This window comes from Uranotaenia lowii, chromosome 2 (genome assembly GCF_029784155.1).
Source record: "Uranotaenia lowii strain MFRU-FL chromosome 2, ASM2978415v1, whole genome shotgun sequence".
Taxonomy (NCBI): Eukaryota; Metazoa; Arthropoda; class Insecta; order Diptera; family Culicidae; genus Uranotaenia; species Uranotaenia lowii.
This window is the reverse complement of record NC_073692.1, coordinates 431,176,994-431,198,879: the sequence shown is the minus strand read 5'-3', so window position 1 is coordinate 431,198,879 and position 21,886 is coordinate 431,176,994. Positions and strand designations below refer to the sequence as shown.

The following is a 21,886-nucleotide window of genomic DNA, read 5'->3' as shown; positions in this document are numbered from 1 at the left end:
TGACTTGAAAATTTGACACAACATTCTTGAAATGTTTTACAATAAGAAAATAAAAAAATAAAAAAATCGATTTTTTGAAAGTGTTAGACCCTACCCCCCCCTTAAAGCTACATAGCTCTGTCATTTTTTAACGGAAATTATAAAATAGCACATTAAAATGCATTGAAATTTTATCAGCTTGCCAAATAAAATACTTTGAAAAAGTAAGTAATGACCTTCAACATGAAAAGTTGTAAATAATCATTAATTGGCGTTTAAAAGTACCGTTTGCATCACCGAATATTTTGCAAAAAATACCATTGTATACTTCAATTTATGATGCAACTTTCATCTGACGACACCAACGTGGGCCGTGTTTTGTAGAGTGTTTGCAAAACTGACTTCATGTTAAATCCAATAATCAAATAACGTACCGTCAACTGGGGCAACATGCAACAATTTTCAACTTCAATGGCTTTTAAAAAACTTATGTTCACAGCTAATCCTACCCCTTATGCAATAAAAGTTTTAAGAATGATGGGACATCAAATTGGAGTAGTTAGAAAAATTATTGGTTTCCTCAGTTATTTTAAATTTTCTAATAACATCCGATTTTCACCCTCCTTAGAAAATGAGGTAACTAGCAAAAAACTTTGATTTTATTGGAAAATCTTATGAACACGCATGAAAATTTATAGTTTTTAATATATTTGCGATGCCTTAAAGACCATCACACATGAAAACACCAATTGCAGTAATTTGTTGGTCTGTAAATACTTATTCTCAATTTTTTTCTGGAATACATACATTTAGGGGTCAAATAATACTACGAAAAATTCTACAAGCTTAAATCATAAAAATAAATGTTTGGATGAATGAAATTTCAATGTTTTCAAACGCGTGATGCAAAACATTCATATTCCAGCACATGGAAATGAGATTTACAAGGTGGTTCTTTGATTTGCATTTTGTTGCATTTCACCCCAGACACCAAACTGAATTATAAAAATATTTATTTAAAAAAATTGGGTGATAGTTCGAAAAATATTTTTACACCAACAGTGTTGGTATTGCATGAGGAAACCAGTAAAAAGTTTGTAGTATCAAGCCAATCCGTCATACTGGATAGTGTTTTTTCGGCCTCGATATATGTTAAAATTTGTACATTTATTGCTCGATTTTTCAAATTTTATACAAAAATAAAAAACTCAAAAAAACTAGCTTAAGATGCGAGAATTTATGTCATCATCATTTTGTAATCAATAAAATAAAACTTTATTACGATACATTAAATTAAAAATTGATTCAGTGTTGTGTTATGTAAATGTTGCAAATTGAGGTACAATATGTACATTATGTAACAGTGCGTACATTAAAGATCAAGATGGTTAAACGATCATGAGAGCTTATTTTCCGGAGCTCAAAATTTATAATATTTTTCTGGCTGAATAATTACTACTATAGGAAGTACGAAACTAATCTTCATAAAAATTTATTTGAGAAAATACGAACTTTTGTAGAAAAGAGGAGTGCTTACTATGCCCCGGGCGCTCTTTATGCCCGTTTCTCCCCTACAGTCGTTTTAAGTACAAAATGTAGGGGAGAGTGGGGTATCGTGGGCCATGGGGAAACGTGGGCCACTTTGAATGTCTCAGATGTGTGTTGAGATAAAAATCTCGAACCAATTGTCATCGTCGTCGCTTTGAGTTAGCATATATTTCTATATATTGTTGACTTAAAAACGCATCATATGCTTCATTTATTTATCAAGCTAAAAAAGTTAGAAAAATTTAATTCCATAATTAAAAATACACACGCTAATTGCCTCGATGGGGAACCTAAAGTTCATAACAAAAATATACTCATACGCTTATGATTTTAGTTTTGTCTTGATCTTTTACGTGGAAAAGGAATTTTTGATGAAACATCAATAAGTCACACAAACGTAACCAATTTGCAAATCATAGCTTGTGGGAAATCGTGGGCCACACATCTTTAACCACCTATATTTTTATGTTTTTATACACATTTAGAACTTAAAATATGTTTTCCCTATCTGTAAAGTTTTCTTATGCCTAATGAAGAGTAATGAAAAATATTTTGTCCATCCTATATATGTACGTTCGCGAGCCAGGTTTTGGAATTTATGCGATCATACACAGCTCTCTTTTTTATTTCATCGTCTGAAATTGCTTTAAAATAAAGAAATGAATTTGGAAATCACAGTTTTGGGTCAACTCATAAACTTTGCATGTTATTTGGTCAATTTGGATTTAGTGGCCCACGATTCCCCACCATTTTTCAAAATCCAAAAAATATTGCTTCTTTTCAAACAGTCAGAATTTGGGGAAAATAACTTATTAATAATTTTAAAAAAGTACCTTATGATACCTTGAAAATGTAGAAAACCATACCATTTTTTATTTTCATTTTATCTTTTATAACAAAGAAGTTATGGAACAACGAAAAAAAGTGGCCCATGATTCCCCACTCTCCCATGCGTAAAGGATGATACGGTTAAAATTTGGTTAATATCAACTTGACGTATTTCTTTAAATTTTGTATTTAAAAAACCTGAACACCCTTCATTTTGAAGGCGTGTGTGTAGAATGTTGCTCCCATTTTGATTTCGGAATTCACTATTCAGTTGTCAAAATGCCGTCCAAGGAAGAAGAGCAGCGTATCAAAATTTTGCTCGGGCATCGCGAAAATCCGAGCTACTCGCACGCAAAGCTGGTAAAATCGCTAAAAGTTGCCAAATCAACCGTTACAAATGTAATCAAAGCGTTTGGGGAACGTTTGTCGACAACCAGGAAGTCTGGATCGGGGGGAAATCGAAAACCGGAAACCGCTGAGACGACAAAGAGAGTTGCCGGTTTCAACCGAAACCTTAATCTCTCTCTCCGAGATGCCGCAAATTAGCTGGGTGTATCATCTACAACCGTGCATCGAGCCAAAAAACGAGCCAGACTATCGACTTACAAGAAGGTAGTGACTCCAAATCGCGATGATAAACAAAATACGACGGCCAAAGCGCGATCCCGGAGGCTGTACACGACGATGCTGACGAAATTTGACTGCGTGGTGATAGACGACGAAACCTACGTCAAAGCCGACTACAAGCAGCTTCCGGGACAGGAGTTTTTTACGGCAAAAGAAAAGGGGAAAGGTAGCAGATATTTTCAAGCACATGAAACTGTCAAAGTTCACGAAGAAATATCTGGTTTTACAACATCTGTACCTGTGACTTGAAAAGCAGCATTTTCATAGCTTCCAGGACTGTCAACCAAGAAATTTACATGAAAGAGTGTTTGAATAAACGTCTGCTGTCTTTCCTAAAGAAACACGGTTGTTCCGTACTGTTTTGGCCGGATTTGGCATCTTGCCATTACGGTAAAAATGCCATGGAGTGGTACGCCGCCAACAACGTGGTTCCCAAGGACAAGAACCCTCCCAACAGGCCAGAGCTCCGCCCAATTGAGAAACACAGGGCTATTGTCAAGCGGAACCTAAAGAAGACCAAAAAAATTGCTAAAGACGAGCAGCAGTTCAAGGCAAACTGGCTTTCTGCGGCGAAGAAGGTGGACAAGGTGGCTGTACAAAATCTGATGGCAGGGGTTAAGCGTAAAGCCCGGCTATTCGGATTTGGAAAAGCGGAAGCGTAACTGAATATTTTTTCTGAATTTTATACTAATGAAACTTGAATAAGAAATTTAATTTGATTTTTTAAATAAACGATTTCACCGATTTACACGCGTTTTCCCTTGACCAAATTTTTACCGTATCACCGTTTAGAATACATAGGAAATCAGTGATTCGCTTATATGGGGCATAATAATGCGATAATGATTTTTGGCTGAACTTGATAATGAGTAAAGTTTCATGGACCTAAAACATATCATTTTCAACAGCAAAAAAGTTCCACGGAACTTTTGTACAGCTGTATGTGAACTCCTGAGCTCGTCCTTTAAGTGACATCCAAACTTTTGGATGCTTTGGAGTTCATGCATACAAGTGAGTGGATATCCGATCAGGAGATTTGATAGAATATTTTATCAAGTTGAGATATTCTGATATTCCATTTTTTTTCTTTCAAAATGAGATATTATAAGTATTTTTTTTTTTTCAGAATCGACCGAAACGAATATTTTGATATCAAAACTATACCTGAGAAGATAATACCATCTCGTTGAAATTGGTTTGAGTAACAATTTTTATATGCTTCCAAATTTTTCTCCTGATCTGTGATGGATATCCAGACACCGCTACCATAAGTCAAGAGCTGTCCTCAGCTGTCAAAGAATGTCAAAAATTACTTTTTCGATATGGCTGAAGCTGATGCCATCACTTGTTTGACCCTACCTGCAATCCCTGAAAGAATTGATACGCAAGAAGAAGCTGACACGATTATTTCACGATTATCAGAGGTCTCAAAAACACATGGGCCGTGGAGAAATAACCAAAGGTTGAGCTTGCCTATTCTGCTACACAATTCTTCCAGATTTGATTCGATTGAAAAAAAAAACTACGCGAAAGATTATCTCGAAAAAGTAACAATTGTTTAAACGTTAAAATTTTGAGTCCTAAGCAAAGAAGCTCAAAACATCAGGTTCTGCTTGCTAGCACTTGAAACCACTCCACAAAATGCTTTAATTACGGCTCTATGTATTTACAAACCAACGCGTTGGCTATTCCGACTGTTTTTGCGACATGAGCATAAAAATAATATTTTCGTTTTGTGTAATAGCGAATAAATTTTTCGTGCTATCAGGCTTTCTGAATAGCATCCAATTTAGATGTTGAAATAACATTTAAAGTTATGGAAGCTTTGAAAATATATGAACTACAATTATTTCGCACGAAAACTGCGGCGGTCTTATGAGACATCTTATTTAGTTTATATTATTCAAGTCTTCAGAATAGATTGAAAACATTTCAACAAAGAATCTCCTTGAACTTACCCGACGGATGTGTATTTCGCTCGAAGTGACCATTCAACAGTTCCAGCGCTTGTGGCGTAAAGGAGGTTCGTCGTTTGCGCTTTTTCGATGGCTCCACACCGATGAAGTCTGTCAAGTGATTCTGGTTCGACTTGAACCGGGACGAGTGACTGCAAAGGTGTGAGGAATTCAAATTAGTGTGATTTGTTTATTTTAATTATGAGACTGAAATTTTCTAGTTTAAAAAGGGTTAAGAGTAGTTTTTTTTTAAAGACGGTATTAAAATCACAGTACCTCTCTTCAGCCTCCTTCATCCAGCGCTCCAGGACGGGTTTAATTTTTTGGGCACTTTTTGGAGTTATATCTAACTTTTCAAACCTGTGTGTATGATTGTTGGTAGTTGAGTGGTTGTGTGGAAGATTTTCGAATTTTGGTGATGCAGATGAGGTTGGTGTCAAATTTTGAGTTATGGTCGGTTAAAGTTTGTGAAAACATACAAAAGAAACAAAAAGAACAATATGTAGACATAATCATTGAGTTAATTTTGATTTGAGATTTTCAAACTAAGAACTAGTGATCCAATGAGGTTGAATTTAAAACAGCCAATCCATAATAGAAAAATTATTCGGTTCTCCCGAATCTTTTTTGCATACATGTTAGGGATTAAAAATTTGCCAGGACATTGAAAAAAGGTGAACCAAATTCGATGATGCTGAAATTTGTGTAGAAATAAAATTCAAGCGATGCAGATATCAAAAACAAAACAATGCCCTGGCTAATTTTTGAAAAAGAAAAATAATTTAAGACTAAATCTACAAAAAAGTTAAAAACGATTGTAAAAATTCATAATAAAACTTTTCCGTTACATTCGACATGCGATTTTTTCAAACCTTCAAATGAACTTACCTGTTTAATTCGATGTACCAGTCATAAACTTAAAATACATTTGAAACAAACAAAAATAACAAGCTCAGCCTTACCTTCAGCAAGTTTGTCTCCGGGCAGTATTAACTAGTATTAAGCTTGATTTCATCAGCAAAATAACGAAAAGTCAATGCGGAAAATCTCTCCGGTGGAAAAGTATGTAAATAAAAGCGCAAACCGAAACCAGACGTGGAGAAATAATAGCAAAAAAAAAAGGAACAGAAAACAACACATCCCTCCTACATGGATTACCAGTGAGAAAATCCAGAAATGCGAACTAAATAGAAGAATATTGTTTGCAGTTTGAGAAAGAAGATACGTACATTTGCTGCTGCTGGGACGAAAGTTGGGCTGCACAGTACATTTGAGCGGCGAGGGCACTATTTGTGGACACGCGGATAAGACCAGGAATGGATATCATGCACCCGGAGTGAAATTTCCATATAGAGTTCCATGGCGATTTTTTTTGCCCGTCATGACCCAGCGTGACACGAGGATGATACAAATATTCAACAGCACGATTGTGTTTGGTGAGATTTTTTTTTATTGTTGTTGTAGTTGATGTTGTTTAAAAGAAATGAATGAAATTAAAAGAATAGAAAAAATAACAATACATTAATCCACTAGTTCGCAAAAGTTGTGAGCAGTATGATAGCTGACTTGGAAACAGAAAAAAATACAATGAAAAATGAAACATAAACAAGAAAGAACAATGTCCTGGCACCGTTTTTCACATTTTCTGTTTCATTTGCCGAATGCGAGAATTTCGAGATACAGTATTTTTCACTAAACGAAACAATAGTAGATGCCAATTACAGCGAAATAATGCGCAAAGATACAATCGGGGGAAAAAGGGGGGAACATCGGAAACATTACCTGCAGATGGCGCTCTGGCTGTAGGCTGGTCCCTCGGTGACAGACAAGGCTTGGCCGACCTGGGTTTGGGTGAGTCCCAGCGAAAGACGGCGTAGCTTGAACGCTTTGGCGAACTCTTTGATGTCGTCCAGATCGATTCCGTCGACCACGTTGCAGTTTGTCTGGTTGATCGTCAGCTCGTCTAAGTGGACGGGAGTAAGATTATTAGGGATAATTTCTTCTTAGTTTAAGTTGGATGTAACTTGAATGTGTTTGTTTGTTGTGTGTGGGTACGTGTTGCGCGTTGACTGCATTGATTGTTTCAACTACATTCGAGTTAATTTAAATTAGAAAAATACCATATTTATTTTGTAGTTCGGCCAAAAAACTGAACTATGCTAAATTTCAGCTCAGTCGGACTTGATTTAGGGAGCCTTAAAACGCTCGAATGTTTTGGTTTATGACCCTTAAAAATCATCAAAGGGAAGCCCAAAAAACGGAAAAATCTAATTTTTAATTTTGATGCCAAATGACTTAAAATAGCATGAAACATCGAAGTCTTATGCTTCCTCGAAACAATTTTTTTGGCTGGAATAGGAATTGCTGAGATGAAGTCGGTTTTCGGAAAAACAACCGGTTTTCCAAAAAAGTCGATTATTTTCGAGGCAACACCAGATTTCGGTATTTTATGCATTTCTATGTCATCTGGCATCAAAATTAAAATTCCGATTCCCCCTTAGTTGATTTTTGATGTCAAAATAACAAAAATTTTAGCGCTTTGAGGCACCCCCAAATCAAGTCTGATTGAGCTGAAATTATGCACAGATCAGTTTTGTGGGCTAATCTACAAATTGTATATGGTCGATTTGAAAAATTCGAGCATTCAATTTTTCCCGCACATTAATTGCCATTGTATAATAAAAAAATAAACATCAGATTTAACAGTAAAATAACAATCTTATAAGTGTTGAGAATTGAGTTACAAATATTTCCTATAAAAATGTATTACTAAACTTACTGTTATTCTAGGCAAACAATCAATTATTTTTCTAAACAAAAAAATTTAAATGAAATCATACAAATTTGACTTTTAAGGAAATTTTAAGCATTCGTAGATGATATAAAGTATTAGAGATACATGAGTTCATTAGAAAAAAGAACATTAGTCGCCAATCTCATGAATTTCTCGAAAAAGATACAACGCTTGTATCGGTTTCGAAGGATTCATGTTATGAAAATTACCAAAAAGATTTAATTGACCATAATCGACGATCATCGTGATCGTAAGAGTTAAAAGCAAAATATGTGGTTATATCCTTTATATATTCTTTAAACTTTGCAAATGGGAAGTCATGAAAAATTCCTCAAAATCTTGTGTCATTTTTATCATCAGAAAAGACCGATTGGCGATATGGCTGGAGATTCATCATATCTAATCAGTGCAGTTTGAGGGTAATACGCTTTTAACACATGGCATGAAAAAATTAAATTGTTATACAAAGTTGAAAAAATTTAAAAATTCAAACAAGATTTTTGTCAGTTTTGTTCTAATATATTGAACTTTAATTATCGTACAGACTCTGTGAACAAAAATTCTGATGGTTTTTCTTTCTTATTCATCTGGAAATCGGAAATCCAACAAATTGAAGCTTTTGGCAAAGTTGTAAATGATAAGATATTGGAATAAGAGACAGGTTCTGAATGCCCATATCAAGGCAGGTTAAATGCCTATATCAAGAAAAATAGATTAGTCTTATAATTTTTTTACTTTTTATCATTTAATACATTTAATCTACGCTCAAATCACGATCTTACATTGAAAAAAGAAGAACTTCATACTGATCCGATAAAATACGGTATGAACAAAATATTATCATGAAATATGGCCATAGAGCATACCTAACTATGTTTCATGCAAAAGAACTAAAGATACAAAAAATTTCACCTAAATTTCAGCCTTGACGTATGCTTAACATCCGTTTCTTCCGTTTTTAATTAAATGGTATCAAAATATTGCAAGTGTAAATGAAATATAGCTAAAAACATAAATATGCGCATTTAGCCCGCCAGTTTCGAAAATCGGCTATTTTGACTTCTTTTATTATAAAATTATTTTCACAAAAACTGTAAGAGATTTTAACAGAAAAATTGCTCTAACATATATAAAACAGATGTCCGCTCATGTGTATATAGTTTTCAGACTCTTATCTATGGGAATATGGGAGAAAACGAGTGCTTTCGTTAATATGCGCATATAGCTCGCCTCTCCCCTACATGCGAAATCAGTTTGAATCGTACATTCGTACGGTGCAGTCGTAGCGGACGACTTCTCAGGAAGGCAAACACGTGTCACGAAGGGAAACATACAAACATGATTCGGATTGTGTTAGTGTGTTTCTTTGAAGGGCGTGTCTTAGATTATTTCGTGGCACTCACTCAAGGCACGCGTATGGTGTGTTCCTCTCTGCCGATGTGATGATGCAAAATCGTAAGAGTGATCGTTACGATCCCTCTGTCGATTTGAGTTACCTCTCTGCCGTTTCATGTTTACTGGGTTATAGCTCTGACAAGTGAGTAACTTTCTTTGCTCGATGTGTACTCAAATCGCAAGCTGAAATGCTGCACGAAGAATGAGTGTCGATAACATTTTTGACTTGTGACAGTCGAAGATTCTGATGGTCCTCTGACTGTCGGAATGAAATTTTTGAATTTTTGATTGCGTGACTGTCATGGAAAAATTTAAAAAATGTCATGATTCGACACATGAATAGAAAGCTCTTAACCTGTACATAATGGAAATTGATAGGAAAAGTGGTTCAGGGCAATCTGGTCCTGGCCACGGCCAATCTGGCCAGTTCCGGAATCCGAAAAATCATAGTCTATGACCCAAACGGCTCTTACGGCGTTTGTTCGGAAATACCCCTTGTTCATAATTACCCCACTTAGCCCTACTAATTTAAAGCTAGGTTTAAGACTTCAATACCTATATTTTCACAGAGCTATCTTGCAACTTTTGAAAGTGTATGTCTTAGTATAATCATCGAAATTTTTTAAATTGTCACAGTTTTCGTATACGATCTGTATATAGATCTGTTTTTTTTTTATTTTTCTTGGGTTATACTAAAAGCATTAATTATGGATAGCATGCTTGAAAATCTTTTTGTCTTACAAATTTGCTGAACAAAAAATGCTTTCGAAAAAATATTTCATATATTTGATCATACTTAGGCCAGTTATTATTATTACTTTCATAAGATGCGTCTTCGGAACCGATTTTTAGAGTGCAAAATTGTTTTTCATAAGAGTCTTATGAATAATAGAAGAAACGGAATTGAGAAAATATAATGAATACATTCATTCATTCCATCAATTGTTTTTTTCATTATCTAACGAAGCACTTCCCGGAAGTTTTATGTTTTCCCTAGGTGAAATTGAATTGTGATCTTTTAATTGGTAAGTGAAGTTATTTATGTTAATGTTGAATATATTTGTGAACTTAAATACTTTTTCTGGTTTACTGACCGACAACAAACGCAAGGTCAAAGATCCGGATGTGACAAAAAAAAACTTTCTTAGAACCGAGTGTTGAAGTGCTGCTAATGGTGACCATGAATGATATTGTCTCGAACAAATTAGCCAAAAAATAAAGTAAAAACATCGTTTTTTGCTTCACGCCGGGTGTGGTTCGTTTTTCTTTAAGCAATAAAAAGTTATTCCAAAAGTATGTCCGAAACGCTTGTCTTGTAGCAGTGATTATTAAAAGGGAATATGGTTATTTCAGTGATTTAAGAAAAAATTTAGCATAAATGATTGGTGTTTATTTTTAAGAAGAATGGTGTTCGATAAGATTGGGCAAAATTGATTTGTTTTGTTCAAGTGGAGGAATGGAATTTATCTTGCTTGTGAGAAGAACTGGAGATAACAACCAATATCAAAGTGTTATGAGGAATTTACTAAGTTTCGTTGTTATCATTTCGAGTAATCTGATGCAAAAAGTGGAACAAATTGTATCATCTTCCAGCGGCCAAGACATGTTCGAACATGTACATATATGTACTTCCCATCAGCAACAAGCGCTGTACGTGTTAATTTCCAAAAGCATATTTATGGATCGAAGCAAGCGTTGCTTTTTGCGCACGGGAAATGACAAGTTTAGGTGAAGGCTTGACTTATGCGCGACTGAGATGGAGATAAAGCTTGCGACAGTTTTTCAAAAAAAATCCATGGGTCGATAAAATGTTGGTGTTTTCAATCTTAGGGAAATATTTCCCTAAATAGTGGAATCAGTTCAGCCGAGAATGTGGTTGGAATCTTTAAATATTCTCTCGAAAGTATGTGAAAAAGAATGCGTTGTACAACGGGAGTGACATGAATAAAAAAAGCCTTTTGAAGTCGGAATGGGAAATGAAAAAAAGGGAGACACCCAGTGGTAAGAAGGTCATTGAATGGGAGTGGAGATAGTCAGAGTGTTATGTTCGAGACAATTTGGTAGGTTGGAGGTTTAAATCCCAGTTATGATGGGTAGGTAAGATGTTATAACTGTTGTTAAATAATTGCATAATTACGAACGTTCAATCAGTTGCCAATCAGACAGGTATATACACGGATGCCGGAATACCTGTAGTAAATGAATAACACTAAAAATGTTATCCGTTTTCAACTGGTTGTGTACCTGATAGATTCGTTCACCCAAAATATACTAACAGAGACACGTAATACATTCACTACAGAACAGCTCACACGAAGCCATGGTACCGGGTATGATGTTCGTGACAATGGAGATTTGTCGAACTTTAATATCTAAAAAAATGTTGATGAGCTCATACTTAGGCAAAACTGCGGTGAATCCGTACACCCATGGTGGATTTGCAACATACAACATACATACATACAAATATCTTGAACTTTAGTTATTATGCTTGAAATTCCCTGTTTTCATAAGACTGTGTTCATCTCAAAATTCATTTGAGTCATAAGACAATCTTATGATTTTCAATAATTTTTCTTATGGCGCCACTTCATAAGAGAATCTTATGGCATACTTAAGAGTATTTTTCTGGGTGTAGATTTTTGGAAAAGAACAAGATTTAGAAATCAAGCTTAAAACAAAATCATTTAACGATCAAAATTGCTATTCAAGCTGACAAAATAATTACTGCAATTTCGGAGAAATAATATGGATATTTTTCTTGACATCAGGCGCTACTAATCCAAAACTTACAATTATGAAACATTAAACCTGAATTTGAACACTTTTCGAAGTTTATTTAGCATCATTTACGAATCTTAAAATGATCATCGATTCCAAATCATAACTGAATTTCGGCGGTTACGTTTAATATGAATAATCAAAACTCCAAATTTAAAATTTTGGTTTTTTTTTCTTAAAAAATTAATTCAGGCTTAAAGTTTCTTAAATGAAAGTTTAAAATTAATGGCACATTAGAAATTATATTCTAATTATTTCTCATAGATTGCAGTAAATATTTCGTCTACTTTTTTTTTGCAATTTTAATCGTTAAATAATTACGTTAACCAAAAATTAAGATACACGATAAGTTTCCAAATCAATATGAGTTTTTTCAAGTTTGAGTATGTCTACTGGAAATTATAAATATTATCAATTTTCTTATGGAATTCTTAATGAAAGAATACCATACGCCCTCTTGATGGGTGACGCAAAACTAGAAAGAAAATTTCTTGTTCTGAACCCGAAAGTCGCTTCTCTTTATTGCTTGCCAAAAATCCATAAAAACTCGATAGCTATGCGTTCCATCTCTTCAAATATTAGTATACCAAAGGAAAAAAAATGGCAGCATGGTTGGTTGAAGAAATGAAAAATACCCTGTAAAGCATGAGTGTAGAAAATTCAGTGGAACAGGTCGAACGCCTCAAAGGATTTAAAGCGCTTAGAGGCAAAATATTGGTTTCCTTCGACGTCTCCGCACTTTTCACCAATGAACCAACCTCGGACGCCCTCAACAGCTTACGGGGGCCCTTGGATCGTCGCCGGGAGCTTCCCAACGGAATAGAAGCCTACCTTGCTGTTGCAGAAGTATGCATGTAGCAAAACTTGTTCATATTTCAGGATAAGTTTTTTAAACAAACCTTTGGCCAACTATCTCCATATAGAGTTAGCCTGCCGTTCTACCCTTAACTAACTAATGTGATAACAAAAATCCTTTCTCAACACAGTCTGAAAACAATATACAAAAGCGGCAACACCCTTAAGGATCGGTTGGTCTCCTTGAAGATGAGAGATCTGGAATCTAATAAATTCCCTGTGAGCGTTGCCCAGCTGTTTAAATTGGCCAAACTCGTCGCAAATTCAAAGTTCAACTTAAAGAACATAGAAATGCTGTAGACAACAACAGGGTCAATGAATCTAGCAAAGCCGCCCACGCAACTGAAATAGATCACTACATGAACTGGGAAAAAGTAATCTTTGAAAAAATATGTGAGAAAATCTTCACATTTGAATGCATGTGAGTCGATGTTCATAAGAACCTCCGAGAACCTCCGGACATCGTCGTCGATGGGCAACATCGAGCCAGAAACCGGTACTCCTCTTTTTTTAAAAAAATATTGGGTAATAAGCTCATTTTTATGGATTCGTTTTTTTTTTCAAATTTAAATGTTTTCCGAAGTCAGTGTCTAGATACCACTTAGTCTTTAATTCATATCAAATAGTCTCTGAATAAAAAAAAGATTTGGCGAATGTTGAAAAAACTTTTTGGACTAGTGCGTTCAAAACTCAATATAAAAATTCACGATTCTGCTTTAATGGCAAACTGTCAAACAGATTGAAACTTATACCAATTCCAGTGTTGATGATCTTTTAAAATCATTTTTTTTCCATCCCTCCAATAATTTTTATCAGCGCGTTATATATCTGAAAAATGATAAAAGTTTCCTCAAAAATAATGTTTGAAAAGATAGATTATCTTAATTTTTTGTCATCTTATTAATCAAGTAACGCACCTTACGACATTTGGCGCTCCAATTTTGTCCAGCATTCTAATGATCTGGCGTTGTTCAACTTTGACAATAATGGATTTCTTTGAAGTAACATTTTGCATTTCAATTCACAAATTGAAGTACTTGAATTTTTTTTATTTAAGAGATTAACCTCATGGATTTAGAAAATTTCTAATTTTCAATAAAAAGTTTCGCATGTATTTTGTAAAATTTCTTGCTTTTTTCCGAAGAAAACCTCAATGTATTCAATTCGTCTTGGCTGGATATGATAACGCTAGTTGAAAGCAACAAAAATAGAAATGAATTTTAAGTATTTTCGTACAACAGAATTAAAAAAGCTTTTTGTTGTTACGATACCGACCATAATTTTGTTTTTTAAGATTTTTAGCAAAGCGGCGAGTGAAACAAGTATAAAAATCACTAACATAGATGAATCAAAAGCATTTTTGATGATAAATTTTAATCGCCGATAAATTTATCAATTTAATATGTTTATTGACACGTGCGGCGTTTCATCTCGCCGCATGAACATATTAAATTAATAAATTTATTGGCGATTAAAATTTATCATCAACCAATAATTTGACAAAAAAGGGGGGTTAATAAATGGGAATAAAAAAATTACGATTCACTCAGAGTAGATAAAATGTGAAATATCAACAAGTAGCAACTACTCTAAGCGAAACCCAAAAATTGCAATCATCGCTAGAATCGGGTGCGCATCTAAGAAAGCACATGTTAGTCGGTGTGGTGCTACGTTTTTGCGTGATTGTGTATTGACAGTACACAATCTAACTGGCCTGCTGTGTTTAGGAATGTGTTGATCAAAAGTCGATCACGCTTCCTATAAAGAGTAGTCTGTTGTACACTTTCATGCTTTCCAATAAAAAATGCCCAAGACTTACAGTCTCAACACCTATTCAAACTTTATCCTACGAAGCTCATCTGATGCTTGCCTATCCGCCTATTTTTCATGCCTTTACAAATTCTTCTACCTAGCGTTTCATCTCGCCGCACGTGTCAATGAACATATTAAATTAACAAAAGCATTTTTTTTTTTGAAGAAAAAAATAGTGATTTTTTAAGAAGCAAGTTGTTATTAAAAGTCGGATGTTTGGCTTTTCTACTTCCTGATTTTTTTTTCTGATTGTTGAAAATTTCTCAACAGCTTATCGCTGAAATAATTCACTATATGGACGATAAAATAAATAATAGCCATACAAATGATTTAATACTCATGGTAGATTTAAATTATAAGCCACCTATCTAAACCAAACAACCAAATTTATGATCTAGTAGACGCGAAATTAAACTGATACAAAGAGTGTATACGTAAAAATGCACACTTTGTTTTATGAATAACTTAGGCATGAATGGAAATTAATAGATTTTTCAGAGAAGCTACTTAGTATTGTAATGTTTACATTTATAAAATTTGGTGAAAATCTGTCAAGTGTTTTTTGAGATAGCGTTCAAAACAGAAACTCATTGATAATTTTTATTGGTTTGTCTTGTTAACTAACAAACAGGCCTTACTTCATTTCTTCTAGGTAAAAAAGCTGCCCACCGGTAAAATAAACAAAATACAGTGGTCAAATAGTGCCCAAAATATTTTGACCATGAGCGGGGAGATATTTTGAAAAATAACGTAGTTTTCAGCTGAACGAACTCTTAAGCAGGAACCTGGTAGGTTTCCAGCCAAAACTTTCCGTTGGCAAGTTTCACCTAGATGTTCCATAGACAAACAAGAATAAAAAATTGAAAAATTTTAAGTCTAGCTCTTAAAGTGACTGACGATGCAAATCCCTCACTGTTACAAAACGATTGACATAATGAATGGCTAAAAAATTCAAATGTTTTGTTATGAGCCGAAGGAGGACAATCTGCTTAATTTGTCGTTACTTCGATCTCGAAGTTTTTACTTATTTGGAATGTCGAGCTTCAGAAAACAGAAAACGTTTTAAAAATAGCCTTTGTTCGGAAAAATGATGAATCATTGTATGGATTATAGTTGGAGAACGACGCGTCGTGACGCAGGGATTCTACATCAATGAAATAAAATCAAATTCGTTGAAGGAAAGAAATTTGTTACTACCAATGTCAAGTGAAATATCTGTAAGAGAAGAAATATGCTTTAAAAAATATTTCACACAAAAACATTAATTTCGCCTTACCCTTCCCACAACACATAACACAAAACAAAAATTAATTACAAACAGTACACGCTCACAAAAAAGAATTAGGAGTGAAAAAAAAAATCTGAAGCAAAGTGATGCTTGAAGTCACAAAGTTTTTCAGGTGTAACAATACCTTATAAAGCAACTTTACTGAAAATTTCATCAATTTTTATCCATGCAATCAAAAGTTAATTACAAAACAAATTGTTGCATGTACTCTTCAGCTGAAAAGCATTGATTGTTTTCTAAAAACAGTTTGAAACGATAGATTTGACATTTTTATTGCATCTACTGTACTATGTAAATCTCGCTTAGATTGCAAAATAGGTTTATTTTAATGTTGTACATAAATTTTATGAGGGAATAAAATATTGATTTGATTCAATGTTGAATATTTTAAATAAATTTAAAACCATTTTTCATTGAATAATGGCACAATAACATGATCAAAACGCTCTGTTTGATTTATTCTTTTCATGAATTCGGTATTGTTCTTAAGAATTTTCTCAACCATTCGAACGAACTCATTCGCTGCTCGATTTGTCAACATGCTAGGAAATCAATATTATCAATTGATTCCAATGATGAGAACTAATAACCAGCAATAAACACACATCAGCCGGGCAGAATTCTAAATCTACGCCCTGAGAAAGCGAATAGAAACAATAATGTTCCTGAAACGCCGTCGCCGTCGATCGGCACAAAGTCTTGACGCCACATCTCGTCGTCATCCGCGCTCCAGATACGGAATATAATTCCGAAAGCAAAGCAGTACCGCACTTAAGCAACTGTTTAGCGTAAATTAAGCGTTAATGGAGAATGTCAAATTAATTGACTCGGAAATTGAAAAAAATCATTTCGTCGTCGTCTTCCCGTGGTGAAGTCGATTCACGGAACGCGCGGCCCTGCTGTTGTTTACTGGATGCTGGATTCCAATCGACCATTATTAGTATACTGCGAACTGCTAATGCCTTCAAACAATGAGAAAGTGGCATCTAACTAGGTATAAATGTGACTGTTTTTCTACACCGTCACACTCTGTGTGACATCAGCAATATCAACCAGAATAAAAACGATGATGAGGGAAAACTTTGAACCCCATCAAGAAGGAATCGATCCTCATCCCATCTTCCTCTCGCTTCACCAATCAAACGCAGAAGATGTTAAACATTATGCGAGAGCGCGAATGAGCATCATCCACTTATATTGCTCTAAATTAGCTATAATTGCCTCAATAAGAAGTATTTAACTTGGCAGCGATACAGCGCAGTTCCTCAACAGGACCGTATTGTTAATAATTGTCTTTTTTTGTCTTTCTCGCTTTTAACAGTGACTTGTGAGTGTTTATCATTTGTGTTTGAGTGTTTGTGATCTTAAAATCGGAATTAAAACGAAACCTTATCGGGGCTTACTTGGAGAGTCTTCCAGGTCGTTGTTGTTGTTATTGTTATGATGGCCAGAGCTGTTATCCTCGTCTCCATCCTCGACGTCTTCACCGTCGTCATCATCTTGGGACAGTTGAATAGATCCGGACCCATCAGGACTCAGTTTGGCACGTGGCGGGGGCGTCAGACTTCGGTGACGCTTGGACAGTGACAGCGCAGAAGAAGAAGAAGCCGATGAACCGCCCAGCGAGTGGGTGGAAATTTTCGAATCCATCACATCGTCCAACGTGAGGGATATGACACCGGGCGTCGAGGTGCTCCTCATCATCGAAGAAGAGGTGGACGGTTTCTGTTGTTGCTGCTCCTTGCTGTTGCTGCTGCTGGATAATGATTGCAGATGCAAATCCACCCCCACTCCGGAGCTGCTGGCCGAGGATGAAGTTGCCGTGGCTGATGGCGTCGTTGAGCTACCATGGTGGTGGGGGGAGCGTCCCGATTGATGATGATGATGCTGCTGCTGATGCTGTTGTTGATGATGCTGATGATGATGATGGCTTCCGATGCCCATTGAGGATGGTTGCGGAGAGATGGATGGATTGAAATGCATCGACACGGGATGATTTTTGTTTTGTACTGGTAGGGGTGGAGTTTGTGGTGCTTGAGATTTGGTTACAGTGATTTCACCGTTGGACGTTGTAATTCTGTGGAAAATAAACACAGCGAATATAAGTCATAGGTATTTGTTGGGAAGTACAGTTTTTGCATGGAATTATTTTTATTTCAATTTATTCAAGACATTCTCTTGTATTTGTTTTTGATGAAAGTCTTTATTACATTTTAAGGATCATGTTACGAATCAGTTTTTAACAAATTTAGCGCCTAAGTATGCTATCGTCTTACCATGAATTATTTTATCTTTTATTTAAAAAAAAACTTGTTTGAGACACAAATTAATTCAACAAGCAATGTTGTTTAAATGGGTAGCATTATAGCGCTCGATGATAATGGTCAAAAAATCGAATATTGGTCATAACGATCATTGACTACATTGTAATATGACAGTATCTATAAGAATTATTTAGCGATTTAATCTTAGAGCAGCAAGCATGGACCATTTCAAAAGACTACAACTACAAAGTGAAATTTAATATATCAGTTATTTACACTATTTTATTTGAAAATTGAATCATGCGTTACAACATGACTGCTGCAATAACTGACTTTTTGCTCCTATATGATTTTTCGATGCCTTTTGGGCTACAAAGAATCAGTATAAAATTACAGATGATTTCCACAATTTTACTGCGGATTCTCCAATATTTTCAAATTGTTAGAAATTTCAAGAACGAACTTGAAAAACCCTATCAAAAGTTATTCGCAATAGAAATTTGTGCATGAATTTTGGGTGCAGTCCTTAGTCTCGAATATCGAATTTTATTCGGAAGGATCAGACTCACTAAAATTACCAGATTACCCGGATTTTCCCGATTGTTTTCTCTTCATTTGCAAAATCAAAGAAAAATTTAAATTACGTAATCATAATTATGTATTTCGCGTCCCAAACAATTTTTTGAGAAAATTTTATCCAAATAAACTAAATGATGAACAAAATTCAGTTTTTTTTTCTTGATTTCAGTTGAAGAATTTCTAAATTTGCCTGGATATGCCCAAATATTTGGTTGTAGGTTTTGAAATTGGATGCCCGGATTTTGCGAGGTTTATAGATAAAACAGTCCGGATTTTCCCTGCCCGGATAAGTGTGAAAAAATTTCAGGTAAGCTTAAGATTAAACCATTTTCGATGATCAGGTACCAAATTATGTAATCTATATCCAGTTTATTATTCTTGATTTTCAGTTCGGTTCATCATTGGGGCTAAATCCTGCTTGGAATCTGGGTTTTACATTTAAAACTAAAATAAGATTCATTATCCAAGTTCGAAACTCATCATTCCAAAATATTGAAAGAAAATATGAAAAATTACAGATTATTTTTGGGATTTGAATTTAAAATTTTTACTCTTACTTCTTATGCAGAGTTTATACTCAAAAAAGTTCAATAATGGTGATCCAGAATTGAAATAACAGAGTTTCATCAGTTGAAATTTCCATTAGATTCATGAAATGCCTTTTTCGGTTCATAACTCTTGGGATTTTTGTTAGGGATTAAGATTCAGAAATCGATTTCAAATTAGGAATTTATATTATTTTAATTCAGGTTTAAAATTCAGAATTCAGATTCGGAAATGAAATTCAAAATTGCCCAAAAAAAAACACAAAACATATAAAAAAATAGATGAGAATCCATCTTCAAGATTGCGTTTTTTCAAAAAACTAAATTATAACAAAATGTTTTTTAGTCACAGGCTTTTAAAAAATAAATAAATTAATAATAAAATTATTTTTGTTGATAAAATAACTTATACTTAATCTACAGGTTCAGGAAAATTCAACTGGAAATATATTTTATTGGTTTGTTCTTTAACATGATTCATATTGAAGATTTAAACAAAAATCTGATTGTATCGAGTTAACAAGAGTTAAAACTAATCTGATTTGAACCGCAATCTTAATCTTTTAAATGAGTTCCTTAATGTTTGTACATTTTCACCAAAGTTTTTCTTTTAAATGAAGCTTTAAAGATCTTTCATGTAATTTTTTTAAAGCTTAAATATCTAGTAACTTTATGGATTTATTTTCGGAAGTATTTTTTTAACTTCATTTGGGTCTGGCTGATTTTATTCAAGTTTCACCTGGATATTTTAACACGTCTGAAGATTTATTTACGATCCAGAAATTTGAAGCTTTTTTGAGAATTGCACCATGGCCAGTTTTTTTAACCTACCCTTTATGAAAGATAAAATGAGCAGATAAGCATTACAGGTCCCCTTTTTTTAAACTAGGCATTCAAATGGGCTACCTCTATTGATCTAACTTTTCAAACGTTTTTTTTACAAGTAAGAGCTTGATAGAAGTGTTTAAGAGCCTGAGCTCCAAACAAATAAATGTATAATTTCCTTCTATTTTATAGACATAAGCCACTTCCAAAAAGTGATCTCGAAATTTTAATTTATGATCTAACGATCGTGACAAAAAGAAATGGCAGTCGAATTGTTGAAAACATTTTGAAAATATAATCTCCCATAGTGCGGCATGATAGTTACCATAGCCACCTCAGGAATTGTTTTATTTTCATAATAAACAAGAATGAGCGCAAGAGATAGGCATGAAGCATAGTACATGGAAAATAAGAGGTAGGCCATTGCGCTTAACCTCACTTCAAAGCTACGTGTATATACACAGCATGCTTGCATACTAACAAAAATAGTTTTGAAAATTTGGCAGTTTTATATAGAATGGAAATCAAAATTATTAATTGCTCCGACGTTCGTCATTTGATTCTTTTGAGAAGTGCATAAGATTGAAGACTGATTCTTCAGGTTCATCGGAAACTATTTTTTGAATTGATTTTTTTTATATCCGAACCATTGATAATGAGCATTAAAAATCAACTCTCATCGCCGTTCCTCTTTGTTGAAAGCAAGCAATTTGATATTTTATTATACTTATGTTTGATGATTTATCTAAAAGACTTTATATTTTTGTGAAGACAAGTCAATTTGAACAAGTTTTATTTAAATCTCTCAAGAAAAAAATCACACATGACAAAGAAAACCATAAAATTATGATTTTGTATCCAAAGTGTCCATTCCATATTACTTTTAGCTATGCTGTAAAGTCAAATATTGTTAAAATATGAGAGTTTCTGAAAAATTTCATACATTTGCCAGTTTTTTCCATAACTATTTTTCGAGGCCTCTTACCAATACGTTTTAAGAGAGCGGAAAAGTACTATAGGCATGAGGTTTTAATTCCTATGGAAATGTGTTTTTTTTTCAGAAATTTTTCAGTATTTTTCCGTGTCCGGCGGTTCCAGGAGAATATTTTGAAAAACCTAGCAAAATCCAGGCATTATTATTTTAAATTATTTCTAATATATTATTTTAAATATATTCAATTACAAGAAACCAGGCAATATCGGTACAAATCTGAGTAAAAAGGATCCATTAGTCAAGCTGAATCAAAATAAATTTAAAGAAAATCATTTGAAACTTTTTTTTTCGTCGAAGCACATCCAATTGTGTTCTAATTTTCTAACTTATCTATATACTAGCTGATCCCATACGAACTCCGTTTCGCTTTCAACTTAAAATATGTCATGAACAATTTGTATGAAAGTCAATAGCCAAGCATTTTCCAGATTCATTGTTAAGTAATAATTGCAAAAATATTGGACGATCACTTCGTTTGTCGTCTGCTACTAAATATGAAATCAGGAATAAAAAACCACGTGTATAAATTTCTTTTATATAAACTTTGATATCTGAAATCGATTGCCCTTCCCTCAAAACTCCCGTGTGCAAATTTTCAAAGCAATCCATTGTATAATAACGTCAATATTGCTTAAAATAGTGAAAAATTAATTTATATGGACGACCCCTTTCGTCGACCCCTGGCAAAATATTAGACATCTGAGATCGATTGTCCGTCCATGAAAACTACCGTGTGGAAATTTTCATCCCAATCCGATGTATAATAACGTCGATATTGCAAAAATATTAAAAGGTTTATATGGACGACCCCTTTTGC

General features: G+C 34.2%; 1 protein-coding gene across 1 annotated transcript in view; it reads right to left on the bottom strand.

Annotated features, from left to right (window-relative positions):
- The window catches only part of LOC129743522 (serine-rich adhesin for platelets-like), a 65,625-nt gene that overhangs the window by 5,621 nt on the left and 38,118 nt on the right, over nt 1-21,886 (bottom strand). Inside the window, exons 7-11 of the mRNA XM_055735560.1 lie at nt 17,266-17,939; nt 6,720-6,900; nt 6,167-6,223; nt 5,214-5,297; nt 4,941-5,089 (exon numbers count right to left, since the gene is read on the bottom strand). Coding sequence (XP_055591535.1) covers nt 4,941-5,089; nt 5,214-5,297; nt 6,167-6,223; nt 6,720-6,900; nt 17,266-17,939 — 1,145 coding nt within the window. The remainder of the gene's footprint in view (nt 1-4,940; nt 5,090-5,213; nt 5,298-6,166; nt 6,224-6,719; nt 6,901-17,265; nt 17,940-21,886) is intronic.